Source organism: Centrocercus urophasianus, unplaced genomic scaffold (genome assembly GCF_019232065.1).
Source record: "Centrocercus urophasianus isolate 14NV4802_14NV808 unplaced genomic scaffold, USGS_Curo_1.0 seq_18, whole genome shotgun sequence".
NCBI lineage: Eukaryota > Metazoa > Chordata > Aves > Galliformes > Phasianidae > Centrocercus > Centrocercus urophasianus.
In genome coordinates this window covers 19,046,839-19,066,128 of record NW_024884733.1, presented here as the reverse complement: position 1 = coordinate 19,066,128, position 19,290 = coordinate 19,046,839, and the positions used below count along the sequence as shown (strand labels likewise).

The 19,290-nt window shown below is 46.4% G+C and overlaps 2 protein-coding genes across 6 annotated transcripts in view; one reads left to right on the top strand and one right to left on the bottom strand.

Annotated features, from left to right (window-relative positions):
* SZT2 (SZT2 subunit of KICSTOR complex) overlaps positions 1-6,270 on the bottom strand; it is a 55,382-nt gene extending 49,112 nt beyond the window's left edge. For 4 of the 5 annotated variants that reach the window (XM_042819069.1, XM_042819071.1, XM_042819070.1 and 1 more), the window contains exons 1-8: positions 6,227-6,270; positions 5,965-6,090; positions 5,683-5,856; positions 4,899-5,069; positions 3,557-3,688; positions 1,391-1,550; positions 845-951; positions 446-656 (exon numbers count right to left, since the gene is read on the bottom strand). In XM_042819069.1, coding sequence (XP_042675003.1) covers positions 446-656; positions 845-951; positions 1,391-1,550; positions 3,557-3,688; positions 4,899-5,069; positions 5,683-5,856; positions 5,965-6,090; positions 6,227-6,256 — 1,111 coding nt within the window. In that variant the 5' untranslated portion in view covers positions 6,257-6,270. Of the gene's footprint in view, positions 1-334; positions 419-445; positions 657-844; positions 952-1,390; positions 1,551-3,556; positions 3,689-4,898; positions 5,070-5,682; positions 5,857-5,964; positions 6,091-6,226 lie in introns of those variants that run through there. The other variant, XM_042819072.1, reaches the window with a different exon arrangement.
* Positions 6,271-6,324: 54 nt separating this feature from the next.
* Positions 6,325-15,677, top strand: MED8 (mediator complex subunit 8). Its single transcript, XM_042820105.1, has 7 exons — positions 6,325-6,370; positions 9,031-9,149; positions 10,135-10,279; positions 11,362-11,502; positions 11,915-11,996; positions 12,289-12,537; positions 15,205-15,677. The coding sequence occupies exons 1-7, from the start codon at positions 6,365-6,367 to the stop codon at positions 15,267-15,269; spliced, it is 807 nt and encodes a 268-aa protein (XP_042676039.1). The 5' UTR covers positions 6,325-6,364; the 3' UTR covers positions 15,270-15,677.
* The last annotated feature ends 3,613 nt before the right edge of the window (positions 15,678-19,290 follow it).

Genomic DNA, 19,290 nt, shown 5'->3' with positions numbered 1-19,290 from the left:
TGGAGAAAAACCTGGAAGAGGGTTTCTCACCCACTCCAAGTTCCCAGTTTACTGAACAAAGTCCAAAGAAAGGAGGATGGTGCAAAATGGGACATTAGTTATCCCCAGTCCACCTAATTCCTAGAACAAGGAGGGCAGTCACAGATTCATCTGCATGGCCCAATAGTGCCCAGACCCTACAGGAGGCAGAGTTTGATAAGGGCCAAAATAACAAGCATCCTCAGAGCCCTCTGTCTCACACAGGCACAAGCAGGCAACACTGCTTGTATGAGAAAGCAGCACTCTTGCCAAATCACACAAAGCACTGACTTTTATTTGTCCCCACAATACTCACAATAGCCCAGATGGGCCAAGGGAAGTATCAACATAACCAAGCTTGGGGAGTCACCCCAATGACTGGTGCTGCAAGACATTCATCTGCTGGAAGGACATGAACACTCCTCACCACAGTAGTATTCTGGATTCAGGGACTCCCCAGTACGCAGAAAGGAGTACAGCAGAAAAGCCTTGTGATATACATTCAGATCCAGGCTCAGGGGATCCAGTTCAGGGCATGTGGAGAGGTAAGCACCAAAAGTGGCCATGGCAATGAATTTCATCAGTTCCACATTGGGAACGTGGCCAAAGCTGCAATCGTATGAGTAGACACCGCCCACCTAAGGGATGGATAAAGAAGAGACCTGAGGAAGTACAGCACTGCTGAGGACAGGGGAGAGGACCAGTGAATGATTCAGACAGAGAAGTCCTCTCTTCCCCTCGAGAGGTGAACACACCTCACAGAAACTCATATTCAGCTCTCTGGCAGGCAAGCATCCCGCGCGTCCCCTGCTAACAGCATACGTACCTGGACAAAGGAGCAGGCCACAGTGCCACTGCGGAGTTGGTTGAGTAAAGTCTCACACACGGCTACATCAGGAACACTAGTCACACCATCCGTAATTATTATTATACCTGCAGAGAAAGCAGTATCTTAGAGCATCTTCCATCTCAAACAGCTATCACTCCCCTGGTACATGCAGCGGGAATAAATTTTAAGTAGGGCAGAAGTAGAAATCAAAATCTTAAGACTGTCTTAGTACAAAAAGCCTTGGGACTGACACCAAGAGCTTCCAAGGTGTTCTGGGGCTGGCAAGCTTCCTGAGCAGGTATAGTGAAGCACTCAAACTGGGCTGGTTCTGCACACTCAGTTACTCCAAGCAACATACACAGTCATACTTCCTCCCAAACTCCCTAATGCAGATGCATGATACGAGAGCAGTACTGTTCTCCTCCCCATTCCCACCAGTGGCTCACAGAAGGGTCCACGTGCTGGCCTTCACAAGATTCATGAGCCAATGACAGGAGGAGAACAACCCTCCACAAACAGCTAGGCAACCTGAATGAAACCAACCTGCACTGGAGTTTGAGGGTAGTAGCTGCAGTGCCAAGATCCCCTGTCGAACCATGCTGACAAGGCCAACATCAGCAGTGACAACAGACACGCTGGGCTTCCTCCCAGAAGGCTCCTGCACATCACCAGGGCTCTCTTGGCTCAGGGGTGATAAATCCACCTGGGAAAGGAAGAAATGAAAACAACAAAAAAACACCAATATCATAATGCCCCACTCTCCCAAACGCCTTCAGTTTAGCAATTCCCACAGTACCACAGCCTTGGAGCACTTCAACAGACTCCACTTTTAACTTTAGTTTTCAAGTTGTAGTCACATGGTCCCCTTATAGCAGTTAGGCAAGGGTGCTTGGGATGGAAGAGGACAATGTGCTCAGAGCTTTATTACATATGTTGATTTCTAACAGGAAAGATGAGAAACGTCAGCGTCGCTCAAGTTTCTTTGCGGAGCACAGCAGCTCCCAGCTCAAGATGCTGAATGTCTCTCATCTTCCTTGTCATCTGAAAGAAGCTGCAGCTTCTCAGCACTTACTCAAGCTCAGAAATGCAGAAGACACTGAGACAACTATAGCTCATCTACAAAGCACAGCAGCAGAGGGGGGTAAGGAGCTTTGTAAAGACAAAGTCCAGTGCCTACATGCTTAACTCTGTTCAGACAGCACTAGTTATGCAGTGCTGCCACAAGCAAATGCAGGTAGGCTTCTGTGAAAAACACTCCCCAGGCAAAGCCTGGAATTTGTATAATTACAGCTCTGAGGAACCTACTATGTACACAGTCTCCTCATCTCCAGAAGGTTCTGGCAGTTCAACCCTATAATAAACTATTGCTTCATTTTTACTGCTAATGCAGAGAATGGATGAGACCCTCCCCAGCAAAGCTACACAGACGACTGAAGCTGGGAGAAGTTAGAACAAGTGAAGCTTTTGTTCTGCACAAATGGGAGCAGTCTGTCACTGAAAGTTAAAAAAAAAAAAAAAGTGACTATCCATCACTTTAATTTGCTAGCTGCCTTCAATTCAGCCACTTGTTGACAACAATCTAGCCAATGCAATTCCAAAAGTGAAAACAAAAAAAGTTTCAGTTGCTGCCCTTCCCCTGGGGCCTCCCACCTCCACCTCACAGCCCGTGGCAGGACCTGCCAGTTTCTCTGGCCTGCAAAGGCGTCCCTTACCTCCATTTGCATGGAAGAAGTTAGAGGCCAGTTGACTATGAGAGAAAAACTGCAGCGCATAGGAATGCATACAAAGCACTGCAAAAACACCAGCTGCACACACAGGAAAGCTGTGCTTCCTGTAGTCCTCCTCCTGTTGCAGCACTGATGGTCTCAGCATTCAGAGACAAACATTTCAGCTCGAGTGTGAGACGTTGAGCACTTCAGATACACAACTGCAAGAGGTCACCAGTAGCCTCTTGCTCACCTGGTTGAGATTTTTCTTTTTCTTTTTTTTTTGTCTTGTTTTGCCAAATATTAAAAAATAATTTTAAAATAAGGACTAAATAACCATGACCAGGCCAACACTGCCTTTGACTGCAGAAAAAGTCCTCATAGATATGATTCTCACTCTAGATCAGCATGGCAGTACTGCAACATAACCTTCACATTCCTTGTCTCCAAAATTAGGGAGATGATCTTGATGAGAAATCCACAGACACTCTGAATCCCTAGAAAATTTCATTTTTACTTTCCTCCAATGCTATTTCCATAGCACTGTCATTAAGCTGCTGCCACCTATGTCTTTGGCTAAGGAACAACTTTGGCTAATCCTTGCCAAAGGATTCAAGAGTATTAGAGACTGCTCCAGTATACTTAGTTTCATGGTTTGTTTTCCTGGTAACAAAGAAGTGTTTTCACTCAAGAGTGCATCCTACAGCCTGTTCAATGATATCAAAGTCAACAGGCTGCTTTGCCACACTTTATTTAAGCACTTCATTGTTATCATTGGAAAAGGTAACTGTTTTCATTAGTCCTTCCCTTAAACATTTACTGGTTCTGCTTTTCTCAGATTCATTTCTCATTATTAGACCCCACGAAGTTCTCTTACAAACTCCTTAGCTGTTCCTTCTTCAGACTTACAACAGTGTTCCTCTATTTGCCACTCCACCCACAGGGCTCCACAGTACAGATCTTTATTTAGCCAAGAAACCCCATCCACCTCTGACCTCCTCACCTGTGGTTTGGGTTCATACTGTTGCTGGAGCATCTCTGCCACTTTGTTTTCAAAGGCACACAGCTGTGTGTAAACTTGGTGCAGAAAGGCTTCTCTCTTTGTCTCATCCAGCTGGCAGCCCTGGAATAGCACCTGGCCCAAGGACGCACACATCAGTCAAAGAGTTTTATGGTATCAATCCCTATAACACAGTTCAGACACGTCCCTTACAAAGTAGAGCGTAGGCCCCTTGTCACTATTCCAGTCTGGGGCCAACTGCCTGTATGCAACAGAATTCCATGGCATCTGCAGTGCACTTCGTGCAGATGCTCACAGCTCTGGGAGATTTTGCTCTTAAGTGAAAAATTTCTACTCTTTTGCCTTCTTCTAAAAAAAAAAAAAATTAACACGGGATCCTTGTTAGAAGGCATTAACTCTGGCCTGACATTTCTAAAAAAGATCTGTTTCTTCTAACTCACCTACTGAATGATACATTTCTCTTCTAGTAAGTGGCTGGACAGTGGAGTAATATGTTGAAATTAAGGAAGGAGGAGTTAGAAAGGAGTTAGACTGGCCATTACAAAAGAGGCTGAGTGATACGACAGGGGGAGCTTGCCTCCACAGAAGTTACCCATGCTGGCTGGCACAAAGATGCCATTTATGGCACCATGGTACAGGCAATTTCTGCCAAAACCAGGTATCACAGAACAAGGAGGCAAAGAGGATACAACACCAGAAAAGTGAATATGACATGAAAACACTGTAAGATGGAAGGGAACAACACAATAACAAACTTCAAAAACCTCACAGGCATGATAGGCCAAACTTCAGTGTATTGAGAAGACCTGCTCTAGCTCAAGTAAATGAGAGACTACTGGGGGGTTGCCCTCTAGGGCAACTTCTAGGGGAAGTACATTTCTATCAATGCAAAAAAAGAACTAAGTTTGTACAAAGAGGAAATTGTCACCACTGCTACACAGTTGAAGCAGGCAGACAAGCTTTTGGACACCTTTTCCTGAATGTTTCAAATTACAACAGGCCAAAATGAATTAGTAGAAATTAAAATAAAACAAACAGAGCAACACCAACAAAAACACACTGTAGTCATGAGGGCAAAGATTCCCTGTGCTCTGAGAAGGGCCCTGCTCTCCTATGAGAAACCTCTGCTTCCTCTCAGAAAAAAGAAGTTGATCACCTACGCTTCTCTGTCACAGCAGGCTGCACATTTTAAATAAGCAAGATTGCAACACCCTGGTTACCAGAGCCCAGCTAACAGATATCCCTACTTTCCTCTGGACTGACAGAAAACCAACGCAGCAAGCTGCTGAGGCAATGAGATGCCAAGGGCAAGGCCAAGTTTTACCTGGTGGGATTGCAGACCAATGATGGAGGAGTACGCCTGGATGGTGACAAAGATCTCAGGCTGATAAATAATGTCTGAACCAGGGATTCGGAAAGGTCTTAACAATCCCACTAAGCATCGGGAAAGAGCATGAAACACTTCATCAAAAATGATCTCCCCTGTTGAGTCATCCTACAGAAACAGAAGAGAATTACAGAATCATTAAGGCTGAAAAAGACTGCTAAGATTGCCTAGTCCAACTGCCAATCCATCCCCACCATGCCCACCAACTATATTCCTCAGTGCCACGTCTCCATGGCTTTTGAACCCCTCCTCAATTCTTCTGACCACACTACTTCTGATACAAGCCAGGTTGCCTTCTTGGCCACCCAGACACACTGCTGGCCATGTTCAGCCAGCCATCAGCTAACACACCTAGATCCTTTCTCTCTATGAAGCTCTCAGCCACAGTGCCCCAAGCCTTGCAAGAGGTAAACAAAACAGCTTTTACATCTTCTAGAATCTGCAGTCTCATCGCATACACCACACAGAGACAAGTACAAGCCTCCTTCTGCAACAGCAGCTGCATCAGAACGAACCCTGCAAACAAAGGCCACACATTCTGCAAGGAAACAGGATCCATTGCAAGGCTGTGTCATGAGAAGCACCACCTGCTTCACCCCTCGGGAATACAGAACCTCTGCAGAAGTGACAACTAATGCAGAGATGCACGACTTCTCAGCAGAGGGAACCAAGCCCAGTCCTTCAGCACAGAACACCCCAGAGAGGCAGCTCGTGGACTCACCACAATGCCAGTGGAAGGGCTCAGATCAAGCTCGATTACAAAGCGGTACTGGCGGGCCAGGAAGGTGACACGCGTGGAGGGCACCAGGAGGTAGGGCCGGGGCTGGACGGGCTCATCCGGCTGCCATCCATTGGGCAGGATGCTGAGCACATCCAGCTCGTTTTCTGACTTCAACTACAACAAGAAGTGAAAGACAGGCAAGAGACATCACGCCAAGCCAAAGGACACACCAAGATGCGGGGCCACCACCCATCCCTGCAGCACTCCCCAGCCCCCACTCACCAGCTCGGGCTCGGGCACGGCCCAGATGACCTGGTGGAGCCGGCTGAGGACCCAGGCGAGCCGCACGTTGCGGGAGATGCGGTAGTCCTTCTTCATCAGGAGGAAGACGTGCCCGGCCTCCTCCACCTGCAGCGCGCAGAGCACAGCGCCTCGTCACTCCGGGCCGGGCACCGCGACAGCCCCCCAGCCCCTCTACGGCCGATCTCAGGGCCGCTACAACCGCGCCTCGCACCGCATGGCCCCGCAGCCCACTCCCGCTCACCTCCGCCTCGGGCCTCTCAGCAGCCGCCATGTCCGCCCGGCGCCCCGCCCCGCGCCCTCTGCCCCGCGCCCTCTGACCCCGCCTCTGCGCGCCTGACCCGGAAGTGGAAGGCTCCTGTAGCAACAGGGCCGCGCCGCCATGCAGGTGAGGGGCTGCGGGCTGGGTTGTGTTGTGCCGGGCCGGGAGGAGCGGTAGGACCGCCTTGGGTCCCGCGAGCCGGGCTCCGGAGGAGCCGAGGGCCGGCGGGAAGGAGGAGTAAAAGCAGTGTTTCCGGGCGGTCCAGAAGGGCTGTGCTTTCCCGGCTTGTCACAGGCACGGCGCAGCACGCGGGAGCGGGATGCTGGGTGTCCCTCTCTACTGACAGTGATTGAGGCCCGCCTCGAGTTGTGGTCGGTTCTGGGGCCATAATCAAGGACAACGAGGCCCCGGAACGAGTGCAGAGAACGGCAACGGGAAAAGTGAAGGATGTGGAACAGAGGTGTTACGGGGAGCAGCTGAGGGAACTGGGATGGTTCAGTCTGGAGAAAAAGCTCAGATGGACCCCATCGTTCTCTGCAGCTCTCCAAAAGGTTGTGGTGAGGTGGGGGGGCAGCCTCCTCTCCCAGGTAACAGCGATAGGATGGGAGGTGATGGCCTTAAGCTGTGCTGGGGGAAGTTCAGGTTGGATATTAGGAACAATTTCTCCTCCAAAGGAGCGGTGATGTGGGGGCACAGGATGCCCAGGGAGCGGTGAGGTCAGCGTCCCTGGAAGGATCACAGAATTGGAGATGTGGCACTGAGGGACGTGGCCAGTAGTTGGACTGTATGATCTCAGTGGTCTTTACCAGCTTTTATGGTTCTGTGTCTATATAAGATGTAGAGAATCAGCAGTATGGAAGATGTAAGAGAGGCACACATTTGTACAGTGGCACAGCAATGGTTAGTTGTCCCCTGCTTTCATAATAAATCCCATTATTACTTTGACTTCCTTGATTTCTTGAGCCTCAGGCTGATGTTTTCCTGGGTTACCCTCAGATAATCCTTAGAACTTGTTTCTAAGTGATAGTGTTATCAGCTCATAAATGTCAGTGTATGGGCATAAAGTCAGGGTTGTTTTTTTCTCTTTGTTTCACCATGTGTATCACTTTATGTTTATTCTGAATTTCACCTTTACCTCCCAGTCATTCCATATCAGGAGTTACTTCAGCAGTCCCTCCCTTAAGTCCTATCTTCATTGCCCTGGGACTATTCAGTGTTGTTAACAAACTGTCTGAATTGCTGCTTGAATATCTCATATGTCTGTGACGTGTAGAGTATTTATTTGAAGCACTGATCTTGGTGCACATGTGCTTTGCAGTGCTTAAACTTGCTTCCAGCTCTCATGGAGAGAGTGTACAAAAGGAGGAGACTCAGACTGCACTACTGCACAGTGTGTGTGCAATGTGATTTCATTCATTATCTTTAGGGCTTCTTGGATAAGTGCTGGCAATGGGCCAGACCAGTTGTCTTGGTTGTGTGTGCCTGCCACCTCTGCAGTGAGATGCTGGCTCCCAGCCCAACTCGTAGTGCGGTCAGTGGTTCATCTTGCTCAAAAACAATGTGCACAGTAAGCATTAGACTTGTTTCTTAAGTGAACAGGAACAGGCTAGTCCCGTCACAGCATGGAGGAGAGCTGCAGTGCTGTAGCTGTGAGTTGTAACCTCCTGGTCTACTCCTTGAATCCATGCTGTGGTTTGGGAGTGGATTTTAGTCACATTTATTCAGCCATTTTTTCTAAGGTAGTGAAGTCTCAGACTATGAATAAAGTGATTTCATGTTCTCTTAAACATGGGAGATACTTGCTGATCTCATGCTAGTTCAGTTTGTTTAAGCAGCACAAAGAACCCAATAGCAAGCGTGCAAGCAGACTGAGTCACCCCATCTGCTTTCCCAATGAGCATTCCCTTTCTATTATTTAATTGTATTGCTGAGTCCCACCCTCCTCATGGATCATCATTGTACAGTCCAGGACTTACATTAGCAGTCCATCAGGTTTGGGGCTTTAATTACGTTTTGTGTAATTCTGTTGAATGAGCAAGAGCAGATAAGTTTCTTGAGAGTTTTTGCAAGCGTCAAAGATATTCTGTGGTATGTGTGACATCAGGTCCCCTCTCCTGATGCTTTGTGTGTCACCATACTCCCACTCAGCAGGGGAAAAGATTATTTAAGCAGAGCACCAGGGCAAAAGGCAGGAGATGATCTCTGCATGTGTCAGGCTATGTACAATCTGTCACTGCAGCACCTTCCACAGCTGGTAAAGGACAAGGAATTTTTTAGGAGCTGGATGTGGCACCTTGACAGAAAGAAAGTGAGAAATGAGGGTAAGGGCAGAAACTGGAGTCTTTAGGCCATTGATCTGATACTCGTTTTGCAAATGGCCATGCTGGGTGAAGACAGCACTGTGCTTGCATCTGCTGTCAGAAAGGGTTCAGAGAATGCTGATCTGCTTTGAGCTGGGTTAGCATGAATAACTCACAAAGGTGGTGCAAGGTAACTGATTACTGTCTGATGTAAGTGATGTATAGTTTTCACTCATCTAGATCTTAAAAATGACAGCTAGCCATGGATTGACTCAGGTACAAGTTTCTTCCTAAATATTCCTTTCAAGGAGGCAAGGTCAGAGTGAAGATGTAGGGTTTTTATCTCTAGGGTCTCTGTTTTCTTGCTCTGAAAAGGAGTCTCTCTGTAGGAGAGAGTAGTGTATGAATGCGTGTATATGGATCCCCACTGTCATCAGAAAGGTCCTAAGCTTTGTCCTTACCCTTATCTTCCCTTCTTTTTTTTAGAGAGAGGAGAAGCAGCTAGAGCTGACCCTGGAGGCACTTATCAGCCAGGTGGCTGACCTGAAGAACTCATTGGTCAGTTTTATCTACAAGCTGGAGAATGAGTACGATCGGCTCACCTGGTAAGGCATCTCACAGGGCACTGCCACTGATCACTGCTGAAGCTCTTCCCGACTCTGCTCAAAAAGTGTAATTAAAAGCTACTAACTCGTTGTCCACAGGCTTACCTTTGCTTTTCATGTTAATGTTGGAGGAACCATTGAACTGCCACCAGAAAAACAGTTGAGATTCATTTCTTCTGCACTGTGCTGTAGTACTCATACCAACACCTGGAATCTAGGTGCTTTATGGGAACTGGTGTAGTTGCTTGCATCTGCAGGGACTGAAAACTCTTTGGACAAAAATATCTTAGAGACCCACGTATGCTGCAAAATAAGTAAACATTCTTTCTGCATTTCTTGACCTTTTTGGCTTTCTCTGTTTCTGTTATAAACTGCATTTCTATGCTTGTGTTTTTCTTGTTTGGCATGTTTTCTCAGACAATCTGAGAGACTTGAAAGGTGGTATTCTCTTCCTGGTGGACCATAAGGCTGATGTATCTTAACTATGCACTATCTTAGACAGTTTCTGCTGCAAAGATTCACAGACAGCATTTGTAGGCGATGAAGTCCCCAGAGAGAGCAAACTGAAGGGGATCTTCTTGACAAGATTATCCATTATTTTGCTTTATTATCCCTTAGTCTTGATAGCCGAGATATAAAAACTGTCTCTCTTGGCTGTGCTGCTTAGGAGTGAATATGGGTCTCAAGACTTCACTTTAGAATTTCACTGGGAGAGTTAGTGATCAGAAATGCACTGCTCCTGTGTATGTTACAGAAATCCCAAACAACTGCCACTTCCAATGATACTTGTAAAGTCCCTTGGCTATTTGCAGCACTGTACGTAGAGAGTCTGGAATCTGTCCACACCTACACTTTCAGCTCTAGGTTTTACTCTTTACTGTTTGGATAAATAAGAATGTTATTTCCTTGGTTCCCAGATATTTGAATGAGGAACAGATAAAAGCCATCTGTGGTATCTGTTTCCATGTTCTATTCTCTTTCCCAGGCCTTCAGTTCTGGACAGCTTTGCATTGCTCTCAGGACAGCTGAACACTTTAAATAAAGTGCTAAAGCATGAGAAGACCCCACTATTGCGAAACCAGGTTATCATCCCCTTAGTGCTGTCTCCAGACCGTGATGAGGAGATCATGGTAAGAAACTTCCCACTGAGTGTTGGACCAGGAGTGTCAAAATCTGCAACATCCCTGCTTCAGTTTGCAGTTCTTTGCGTTCCTTTGGCTTTCCTCAGCTCTGAGTGTACAGAAATAAAAGGTTATGAGTAGTTCTTCCTTGGAGCTGCTTTGCTGGGGGGTGAGTGTACACTCACAAACATTTGCTGTGGACATACTTTACAGGATATACCCTTGCTAAATACATTATTTTCATGAAGTCAAGGACAAAGGAGGTGATATCTCACTGTGTAACTGGAAGGCTGCCTTACTTGATTTTCACTGCCATAGCTGTGCAGTTTGTCTGACAGTTACATCTCAATTTGCACTGATTATCATCTTACCAACACAGGGTGTATTACAGAACCTATAGCATGCCCTGGCAATATTCTTTGCTTGGGTGAGAAAGCATTTCAGTTGACTCCGGCCAAACTGTCAGGCAGCGTATGGGACTGCAGATTCCTGTGTGTTGGTCTGACCAAACAGACACAGAGCAAATTCTTAGACAGATCATTGAAACTTCCGAGGAAAGGCTGAGTGAACTGGGTCTGTTCAGCCTTGAGAAAAGGAGACTGAGAGGGGACCTGATCCAGGTCTATAAATATCTAAGGTGTGGGGGGCAGAATGGCGAGGCCAGACTGTTTTCAGTGGTGAGTGGAGACAGGACGAGGGGAAACGGCTGGAAACTGCAGCATAGGAAGTTCCGCACAAATGTGCGCAAGAACTTCTTTACAGTGAGGTGACGGAGCACTGGAACAGGCTGCCCAGGGAGGTGGTGGAGTCTCCTTCTCTGGAGATGTTCAAGACCTGCCTGGATGCCTACCTGTGCGACCTGCTGTAGGGAACCTGCTTTGGCAGGGGGGTTGGACTCGATGATCTCTGGAGGTCCCTTCCAACCCCTACAATTCTGTGATTCTGTGATTCTGTGTAATGCTCCCCCAGGCCAAGGTTTTCCCACAGCATTCTACTAGGTCTTGTTCCAGTGTCCTGTGCTCTGCTCTTCAGCTGCCTGAGGGCTTAGCTGGAGGAGGGGACCCTGAGTGTGTGTTGTCCAACTGTTGCAGCGGCAGACAGAGGGGCGCGTGCCAGTCTTCAGCCACGAGGTTGTGCCTGACCACCTGCGAACTAAGCCTGACCCGGAGGTGGAGGAGCAGGAAAAGCAACTGATCACAGATGCAGCTCGCATTAGCCCTGATGGAGCACAGGTAGGTGAAGAAGAGTTTGATACTTCTGTCACTTAGTCCTAGGACTCAAGATGCCCTTTAATTCAGTTTTCTTCAAGCTTATAGCTAACGGTTTCCTTTGTTGGTATGCCCTCTTCTGCCTGAGATATCTCCAGATAGCCCTAGCTGATGTTTGGGTTACAAATCTCACATAACAAGGGTACCCAGCTTACTGCCTGCTCACAGGAGGTGCTATCAGACCAGTCAAAGAAAGGCAAAAGCTGTAACATCCCAGTAGTGTCCTCCTGCATGCATTGGAACTGGGCTGTCTAGGCTCTGATACCAAAATATTTATATTTGGTTGCTCTAAAAAGAGAAAGATGGCTCATTTGCCTTGCTGACTTGTACGGCGTTGGAAGTATCCTGGTAGTTACCAGTGATTTTTATTTTGCAGAAACAGATCCAAAGCCTAAATAAAATGTGTTCAAATCTGCTGGAGAAAATCAGTAAGGAGGAACGCGAATCTGAAAGTGGAGGTATGTTGTTGAGGTGGAAATGGAGTACATGGTCAAAGCAGCTGACTTGAGAACAGTGGAAAAATAGGTAAAGCAGGGAGCCTAAAGAATGGGAAGTGAGGATGAGCACAAACAAAAACATGGAAAAGTGTTTTTGGGGGCACTCTCATGTTTGGAGGAGTTGGCTTCTTCTGACCCCCTTCCTTGAGCAGCACGTGCCAAGCAAACTATCAAAAAAGTAAATTCAGGACCAGCTGTGATAATTTTCAGACTCCATTGCCATAATGCTCAAAAACTTTTTTATTTTCCACAGGATTACGACAGAACAAACAGACTTTCAACCCTACAGATACCAATGCACTGGTGGCAGCTGTGGCCTTTGGGAAAGGATTGTCAAACCGGCGACCCCCGGGCTCTGGAGGATCTGTCCAGTCGGGTCAACCAGGAGCTGGTGCCATCATTGCGGGGGCTTCAGGCATGCAGCAGGTGCCAATGTCAAGTGCACCAGCTCAGCAGCAGCCAATGCTGGCAGGAGTGCAGATGGCACAAGCAGGGCAGCCAGGTAAATATGCTGCACATCTGACAGTGACTGAAATGCGGGAAGCAAGAAAGGTGAATGCAGATGTAGAGATCCTTCTCCAGTCACTTTTTAAATATTACTGAGTAAGAGGATCTTTTCTGTCCCTAAGGATTTAAGTCAGGGTGTAAAAGTGGATTAATACTTATCTAAAATTGTCTCAGAGTTTGAAGTAGATCGCAACTATCAGCTTCTTAACTTGCACTACAGTACCTGTTTAATTACAAAGTTTGTGAATGTAGGGCTCAGTGTGGAGAAATCACAATGTGTTTTGTAGGGATTTAAGTTGGGGGGGCAACAGGGGGAAGGTGTCTGAAAAGAGCCAAAGAAGGACTTCATATACTTAATAGATTGCATTTATGTCAAGTATCAGGTGAAACACCTGAGCAAAAGTGATTTGACTTTACTTGACCAGTACCTAGGCTCTAACCTAGTTACATGATTGGATCTTTGGATGTTCAGCTGAGGCTAAAAACATAAACCTAAGGAATTGCTAGGGAAGAAACACAGACACAGAGTATCATTGTATAAATCCATTAAGCACCAACATCTACATTAAACACAGTTCTGATCTCTGAAAAACTAAACAAAAAAACAAGTTACAGTAGAATTGGAAAAGCTCAGGGAAGAGTGTTAACGTTCAAAGGTCTGGAGTGGCTTTCACTGTGGCTTCTGAAGGAAGACTTCAGAAAGTTTTGTTAGTTCATTCTGAGGATAGCTACTGGACCTAGCCTGGAGGTAGGAGGAAGAAGGTATAGAAGCCTTAAAATCCCAAATTGTGTAAAGAAACTGCATGGAGTTTCCCACAGTATGGAAGGATCAGTGAAAGCACTAATGAAAATATTAGCTCTGCAGGCCTAACTTTGTACTGCCATACTAATGGAGATTTTAGGTATTGGATATTTTAATTGGTGTTTTCTTGCTTATGTAATGACTGTGTTGTTCAGAAATGAACTTGAGCAACGATATTAATCCAAGGTTAATTATGTATTTAGAAAATAATTTCCACTGTGATTTGGAAACGAAGAAGTCCTCTGTGATTTCTGGCTGCACGCACAAACACTGTCTCCAGGATGGGAGGACATCCCATCTTATATGACTTCTGTACTTTAGGTTGTGTGCACTGCTTACAAGAACATTTGTCCAGCCTGTGTAACCACCACACCTCTTTTGATAAGAGCTGTACTGTTTGGCCAAAGGTCAGTCCCATTGTCTTGGTCCTGAGAGTGGCCCATGGTGGAGGCTGGAAGAGTGTAAGAACAAGCTATATCCTGACAGCCACCTCTAGCTGTTGTTGTTCAGGGGTGTTTTAAGCCAGAGCTTGATTTAAGACCGGTGAGTGTAAGAGCCATAAATTTTGCAGTTCCTTTTTGAATTACAGTATAGAATCCTACGAGGCTTGTGACAATGTATCCCACAGTATTATTGTATGTCTTGCTTAAAATAATTTCCTTTTTTTAATATATTGTTTACCATAAGATGTTTCTTCTTTATCTGTGTTGTGAGAAATAGTCAATGACTGAATAATCATTTTTTCAGCTACCTTCTCCGTTCTGTTTTTCACTTCTTGGAAGTCTGTTGTGTCCTCTTCCCTGCATCCATTTTTTTCTTTTTTTCCCAACTGACTCTGCTCAATATAATTTTGTGTGAGAAGTTTAGTATAGTTTGGGTAATTTTTGTCTCTTCTACATAATTTCAAGACTAGGAGGACCAGAACTGCAGTTACTACAGTAACACAGATGTGGGTGAACCCTACGGTCCTGTTCACTCTTCCTTTTGAAATAATATGTGAAAGTATTTGTCTTCTGATTGTTAGCAAACACTGACGAGACATCAGGTTGAGGTCGCTTCCATCCCAAGCCGTTCTGTGATTACCTGCCAATTCATTGCAGGCAGTGGCCTGCTTTAGATGTCTTTGAGAGAGGTTAAACACTTCTATTCTATGACATATTTATTCTTCTCCTGCTATTCTACACTTTCAGTTCTCGGAAGTGACCAGATTTTGTTCTCATTTGAGCACACATGGTGCTTTTTGAAGGAGAGTTCTCTGAATATCCCTCCATGTGGATCTTTAATTGCTATCTTTTTAAAATTTTTGTGATAATCTGAGTTTTGTCTAACCCTGTACGCTTATCCTAGGCTGCTAGTATTGTCTTTGAACACACTCGTATGTGTGATTGGTATCAGCAAAAGCAATAATGCCCAAGAGGTGCATGTGGTTATGATAAATATAATGCTGTGTAGAAGAGGATACAGCCCATTGTGCTTGTCTCTGAAATAAAGCGGGGATCAGTTTGGTTTCTTATGTCAGGGCTGTTGATAGCAAGCTCTATGGGACTGAATGTGTCCCACGCTCCTGTTGGAGCCTCCTGATAAGGTCTTAAGATGGAGTGAGGATAGAACTAGCAAGGGGACGTAGGTCCTGGCAGGAAATGTCAAGGAGATTTCTCAGCAAAGAAAAGTGCTAATTTGTAGCAGAGAGTGATTATATTTGGTCATAAGCTGAAGGGTGCTGTAGTAGTAAGCCTGATGTGGTGCCTGGAGCGGAAAAGACAAAGTTTGGGTAGGACTGTTGTACTCTTTACGCACTCTTGAGCGAATTAACTTTCTTAGTGCTGATTTTGTATTGCTCTTTATTTTTTCTCTCTCCAGGAAAGATGCCAAGCGGCATAAAAACAAACATCAAGTCTGCCTCAATGCATCCATATCAGAGATGAGCCAACATGAAGCAGACCCAGGGAACAGCAGTTACCACATTGTTCCTGCTGGACCCAGCGCATGTGGATTTCTTACAGAACTTCTCAGTCCCTTTGCATATATACACTATGTCCACAGAGCTGGGAGTGATGAGACCCTTCCCTGGGTTTTCTTTTAGTGCTGGGTGGCTTGTGTGGAGCTGCTAGTGGCCATGTCTTCTGGAGACAAGTGCTCTATTCACCCAGAGCAGAGGGCTTTACTTGTGAAATCAATCCCATTTGCTCTGGGCCTAGCAGGAGGGCATCTACCCTTTTTTGATACAGAGCCTGGAGAGCTTCATGGACCACTCTGCTCCTTGTTTCTGTTGATTCAAGATGTTCCTACTCTACTCCCTGTTGAATAAAGACTTTGTTTTGCATATAGCGAGACACCGGTGTCCATCTCCTGGGTCATAAGCAGTCTTATTTTTCTTTGGGTAAGGCAATAGAGAGCTCTAGACCAAAATAGACAAGAAACATTGGAGGCTGGATGCTGGAGGGTGCTGGAGCTGCAGGCTTGGGTGTGTAGATAGTGAGAGTGTATATAGTGAGTCAGCAGGGTACAAACATAAATAGTAAACATCTTGTTCTTTGTAAGCCTATCATGGCTATTCCCTGGAAAGCAAAATATTGGTGACAACTATTGCAGGACCCACAGTCAGAAAACAGCATTTCAAGAGCTGAAGCACTGAGCTTTTATGTTCTGATGCTGCTGCAAATCCCAGCTGGATTTGATTTTACTTCTATAGTTTCCTGCTTCTGCATTCCTATAAAGTTTCTAAGCTACTTTAAAAGTAATTATTTGCTTCAGGGAGGTCTTTTGGTTCTGCTCAGGGTTGTAGCACTTCAGTTAACCAGGCCATGGAATCTGCCCATTTCTCTTTGAAACTAGGCATTGTGAAGCCATCCCTGTTCTCTTTCTGCCCTTGAGTTGTAACATATAATCTGCCTAATGAAGGATTCCTCTGCAAATCAAGGGTGGGGATGCATACCCCCAGAGCATACTAGTATGTGCTAGCTATCTGAAAGAGAATCATCTTGCTTCTTGCTGCTTTTGCCTGGACTTCCTTTTTGACTTGTGGTGAAAGTCAGTACTGTATTTTACTCAACAGCATCTGTCAGCAATCTTAAGGGTGAGGAAATCTCCACTTGGCAGATAGAGTCTGCAGCTGCTCCTGCACCGCTTGCCTCTGGACTGATCAGATCCATTGCATTGGTGGAGGCTGTGGGCTGTTTTCCCAAATGAAACTTTGGGAAGACTCTGCTCCAGAAAACTGTGACCAGAGCAGTTATCAGCCTTCTTAAACATGCAGACCCTGGGAGTTGTTCACTGGAGTTGCACACCCTGTTGTGAATTAAGATCTATTCATCAGAGAAACATTTTGCCACATTATTCTTTCTTGCTGCTTAGAAGAAATCCTTGTGTTGCTGAGGTTTTGTGGATGGTGGCTTGAAAAGCACTGAGCAGGCAAGTAGGTAATTTAACTGGATGCATAGTTTGTGTGATCAGCAAAGCAACCACATTATGAATGAATCCAGCTGCATGTCTGCAGCAGTGTCTTCCCTCCTAACGCAGAGCTCACTGCGCTGTCAGGAGCTACTGACTGCTGTGGGGAACTGGTGTGAAAGCAGGGGCGCTCAGCTGGCTCTGGTGCAAGGTTTTTAGGCAGTGCTGAGAGCTGTATGACAGGCCGTACCCAGCAAGGGGCTGAGTGCTGCAGGGATGGCTGCTCCCTGCCCTAGCCCCCTCCTTGTTTTGGCTGGGAAGGAAGGCAGAAAAATGTCAGAGGAGCTTGCACCAGATCCGTGCTGCTTGTGATCATACATGGAGCCTCGGCTCTGGGAAGTTGCGTTGCTTTGCTTTGTCCCCCAGACTGGCTTCCTTATAAAGCTAAAATATGTCAGGACTGGGGCAGCCTGGAACATGGGCAGAGCTTGGCTGCCTGCCACCCACACTAACCTGGCCCTCTGAAAACGCCTCCAGTAGGGCAGGCCAGACCTTTCACACACTTGGATGAGAGGAAGGGAAATACGGGCAGGGTTTTTTTCTGCAGATTACAGCACTGGGGAGGCCGGCAAGCTCGCCAGTGTAACTTCCTGTATGACACAGCCTGTCCTGAATTAGTTCTTGTATAAATTATTGTTAGGAAAACAGTTGATCCTGAAGTGATATGACTGTGCAGTGGCTGGTAGGTTGCTGTAAAGGTTCGTTTTCGTTACCTAGTGTGCTTATGTGGATGCTGCGTTTCTTCCCATTCAGGCTGGTGGATCTTCTCAGACAGGGAACCCCCAGCTGTTAGTCTCAGGGAGAGGAGCCTGGCTGCTGGGATCAAGTCCTTGGTAATGATAAACTATGTTGATGGAAGTCTCAAAGCCTTTTGCTTTAAAAGGCATGTATTTTTTTTCCTAGCCTTTGGCTCCTGTCCAAATGTTCTTAATGCATTTGTGTCCTCTGGGGCGTGAGGCTAGGACACGCTATTCAAGCTGTGGGAATGGGAATTTCAAATGCAGTTTGAGTTACCTTAACATCACATCTAGTTGCTGCCAGTGCTCAGATGTTTAAGCAGGGAATGGGAATAGGCCTTTTACCCATAAAGTCACACTGGAAATTCATGGTCCACTGACTGTAACTGTGGCCGCTAAGTCCTGTGGGGATTCACCATTCCCAGTGTGTCAGAATAAAAGACCAGCCTCGTGGGACCAGGGCAAGGCTTGGGCTGTGTCCTGATGTGGCAGCAGGTGCTCAAGGACAGGTGCTCTCCTCACATGCACTGGGACTGTTGCACTCAGAGCTCTTGGGGCTTTACGTCCCGCCTCGTCTAGTTACTCAGTGAACATGTCTCTTCCCAACCAGGTAATTTCAGCAGAGAGGAGGCTTGTGGCTCAGGAAGCTCTGCTTGACTCCCTGTGCCCCAGCTGGAGTGCAGGGGTGTGATGGAGCGCAGGCACTGAGCTTCCCCCAGACCTGCCTGGGTGGCAGTGAGGCTCTGGAGATGTCTGAGTGGACACATGTTGCTCACAAAATTGCAGAGGCTCCAGATTGCTGCTATGCCCCTGGCTCCCAGGGTGGCATGCTTTACCTGCCATTATTTTGTTTCCTTCCATGTCATCAGCTTAAAGCTGCTCAGCATTCCCTGCTAGAAGCACATCGTCTGTTCCAGTTCCCAGGAAGCACCGATCTCCTCTGCTGCCTCACACTGTTGGCAGCCTTGTTCCTTCAGCGCTGTGGTACCAGCCAGCTCTCTCGCAGAGATTTCAAAGTACACAGTGCCAGAAAAATTATCATGTTGGCATGACAGGTTTGCTGTCTGTAATGCTGGATGATTGATATTTATACTTTTTTGTTTTAAGTGTTTATCGATACGATCACATATTTTTCCATCATTATTTTGCATGGAATGACTGTTGAATAGACACACCTGTTTACAAGGCCATCCTGTTTACTTTTCCAAAATGCTGGCACAATATCAGCTTTCTTGTCCTCTGGAGCTTCTCCGGTCTTTCTTGTCATATTGAGTAGTTTGGGTATTCTAAAAACAGATACATTTGTGAAAGTTTTGAGGTGCAGGATATCCAGACTTTCTGTATTTTTAACACTTGCCTTGTGCAATGGTTGTTGAAGGTTTTCCTGAGTTACTGTTAGAGTGGTGTTTCATCTTTGTGATAGGAATGCTTCATCTGGCTTCCTCCCAGAGGCAGCAGCAAGGTATTTATTGCCTTTCCTTCCTGCTCTGCTCTCGCTAGTCCCATCATTCCCACCTCATGCTGAGCTTCCAGCCATGCTGAAATCCCCACTGCCTGTCCCATTGCTGCCTGGGCTGTCCCACTCCGCACACTGTGAGCCCAGCATGGTGCCATCATTTCCCAGTATCTCTCTGCATCCACCAAGCAGCACAAGCAACATCTGCCATGTGTTTGTTCGCCTGGCCCGTCACCAAGCAGAGATGTGCCTGCAGGTGTCTTGTTTTTATTAAAAAAGAAAACACGCACAAGTTTTTGTTTG

Excerpts from the sequence above, each read along its gene's own strand:
- MED8 (XM_042820105.1), top strand. Across the intron at positions 9,150-10,134 it reads GAGTACGATCGGCTCACCTG|GCCTTCAGTTCTGGACAGCT; the intron begins GTAAGGCATCTC and ends TCTCTTTCCCAG. Across the intron at positions 11,503-11,914 it reads TTAGCCCTGATGGAGCACAG|AAACAGATCCAAAGCCTAAA; the intron begins GTAGGTGAAGAA and ends TTTATTTTGCAG.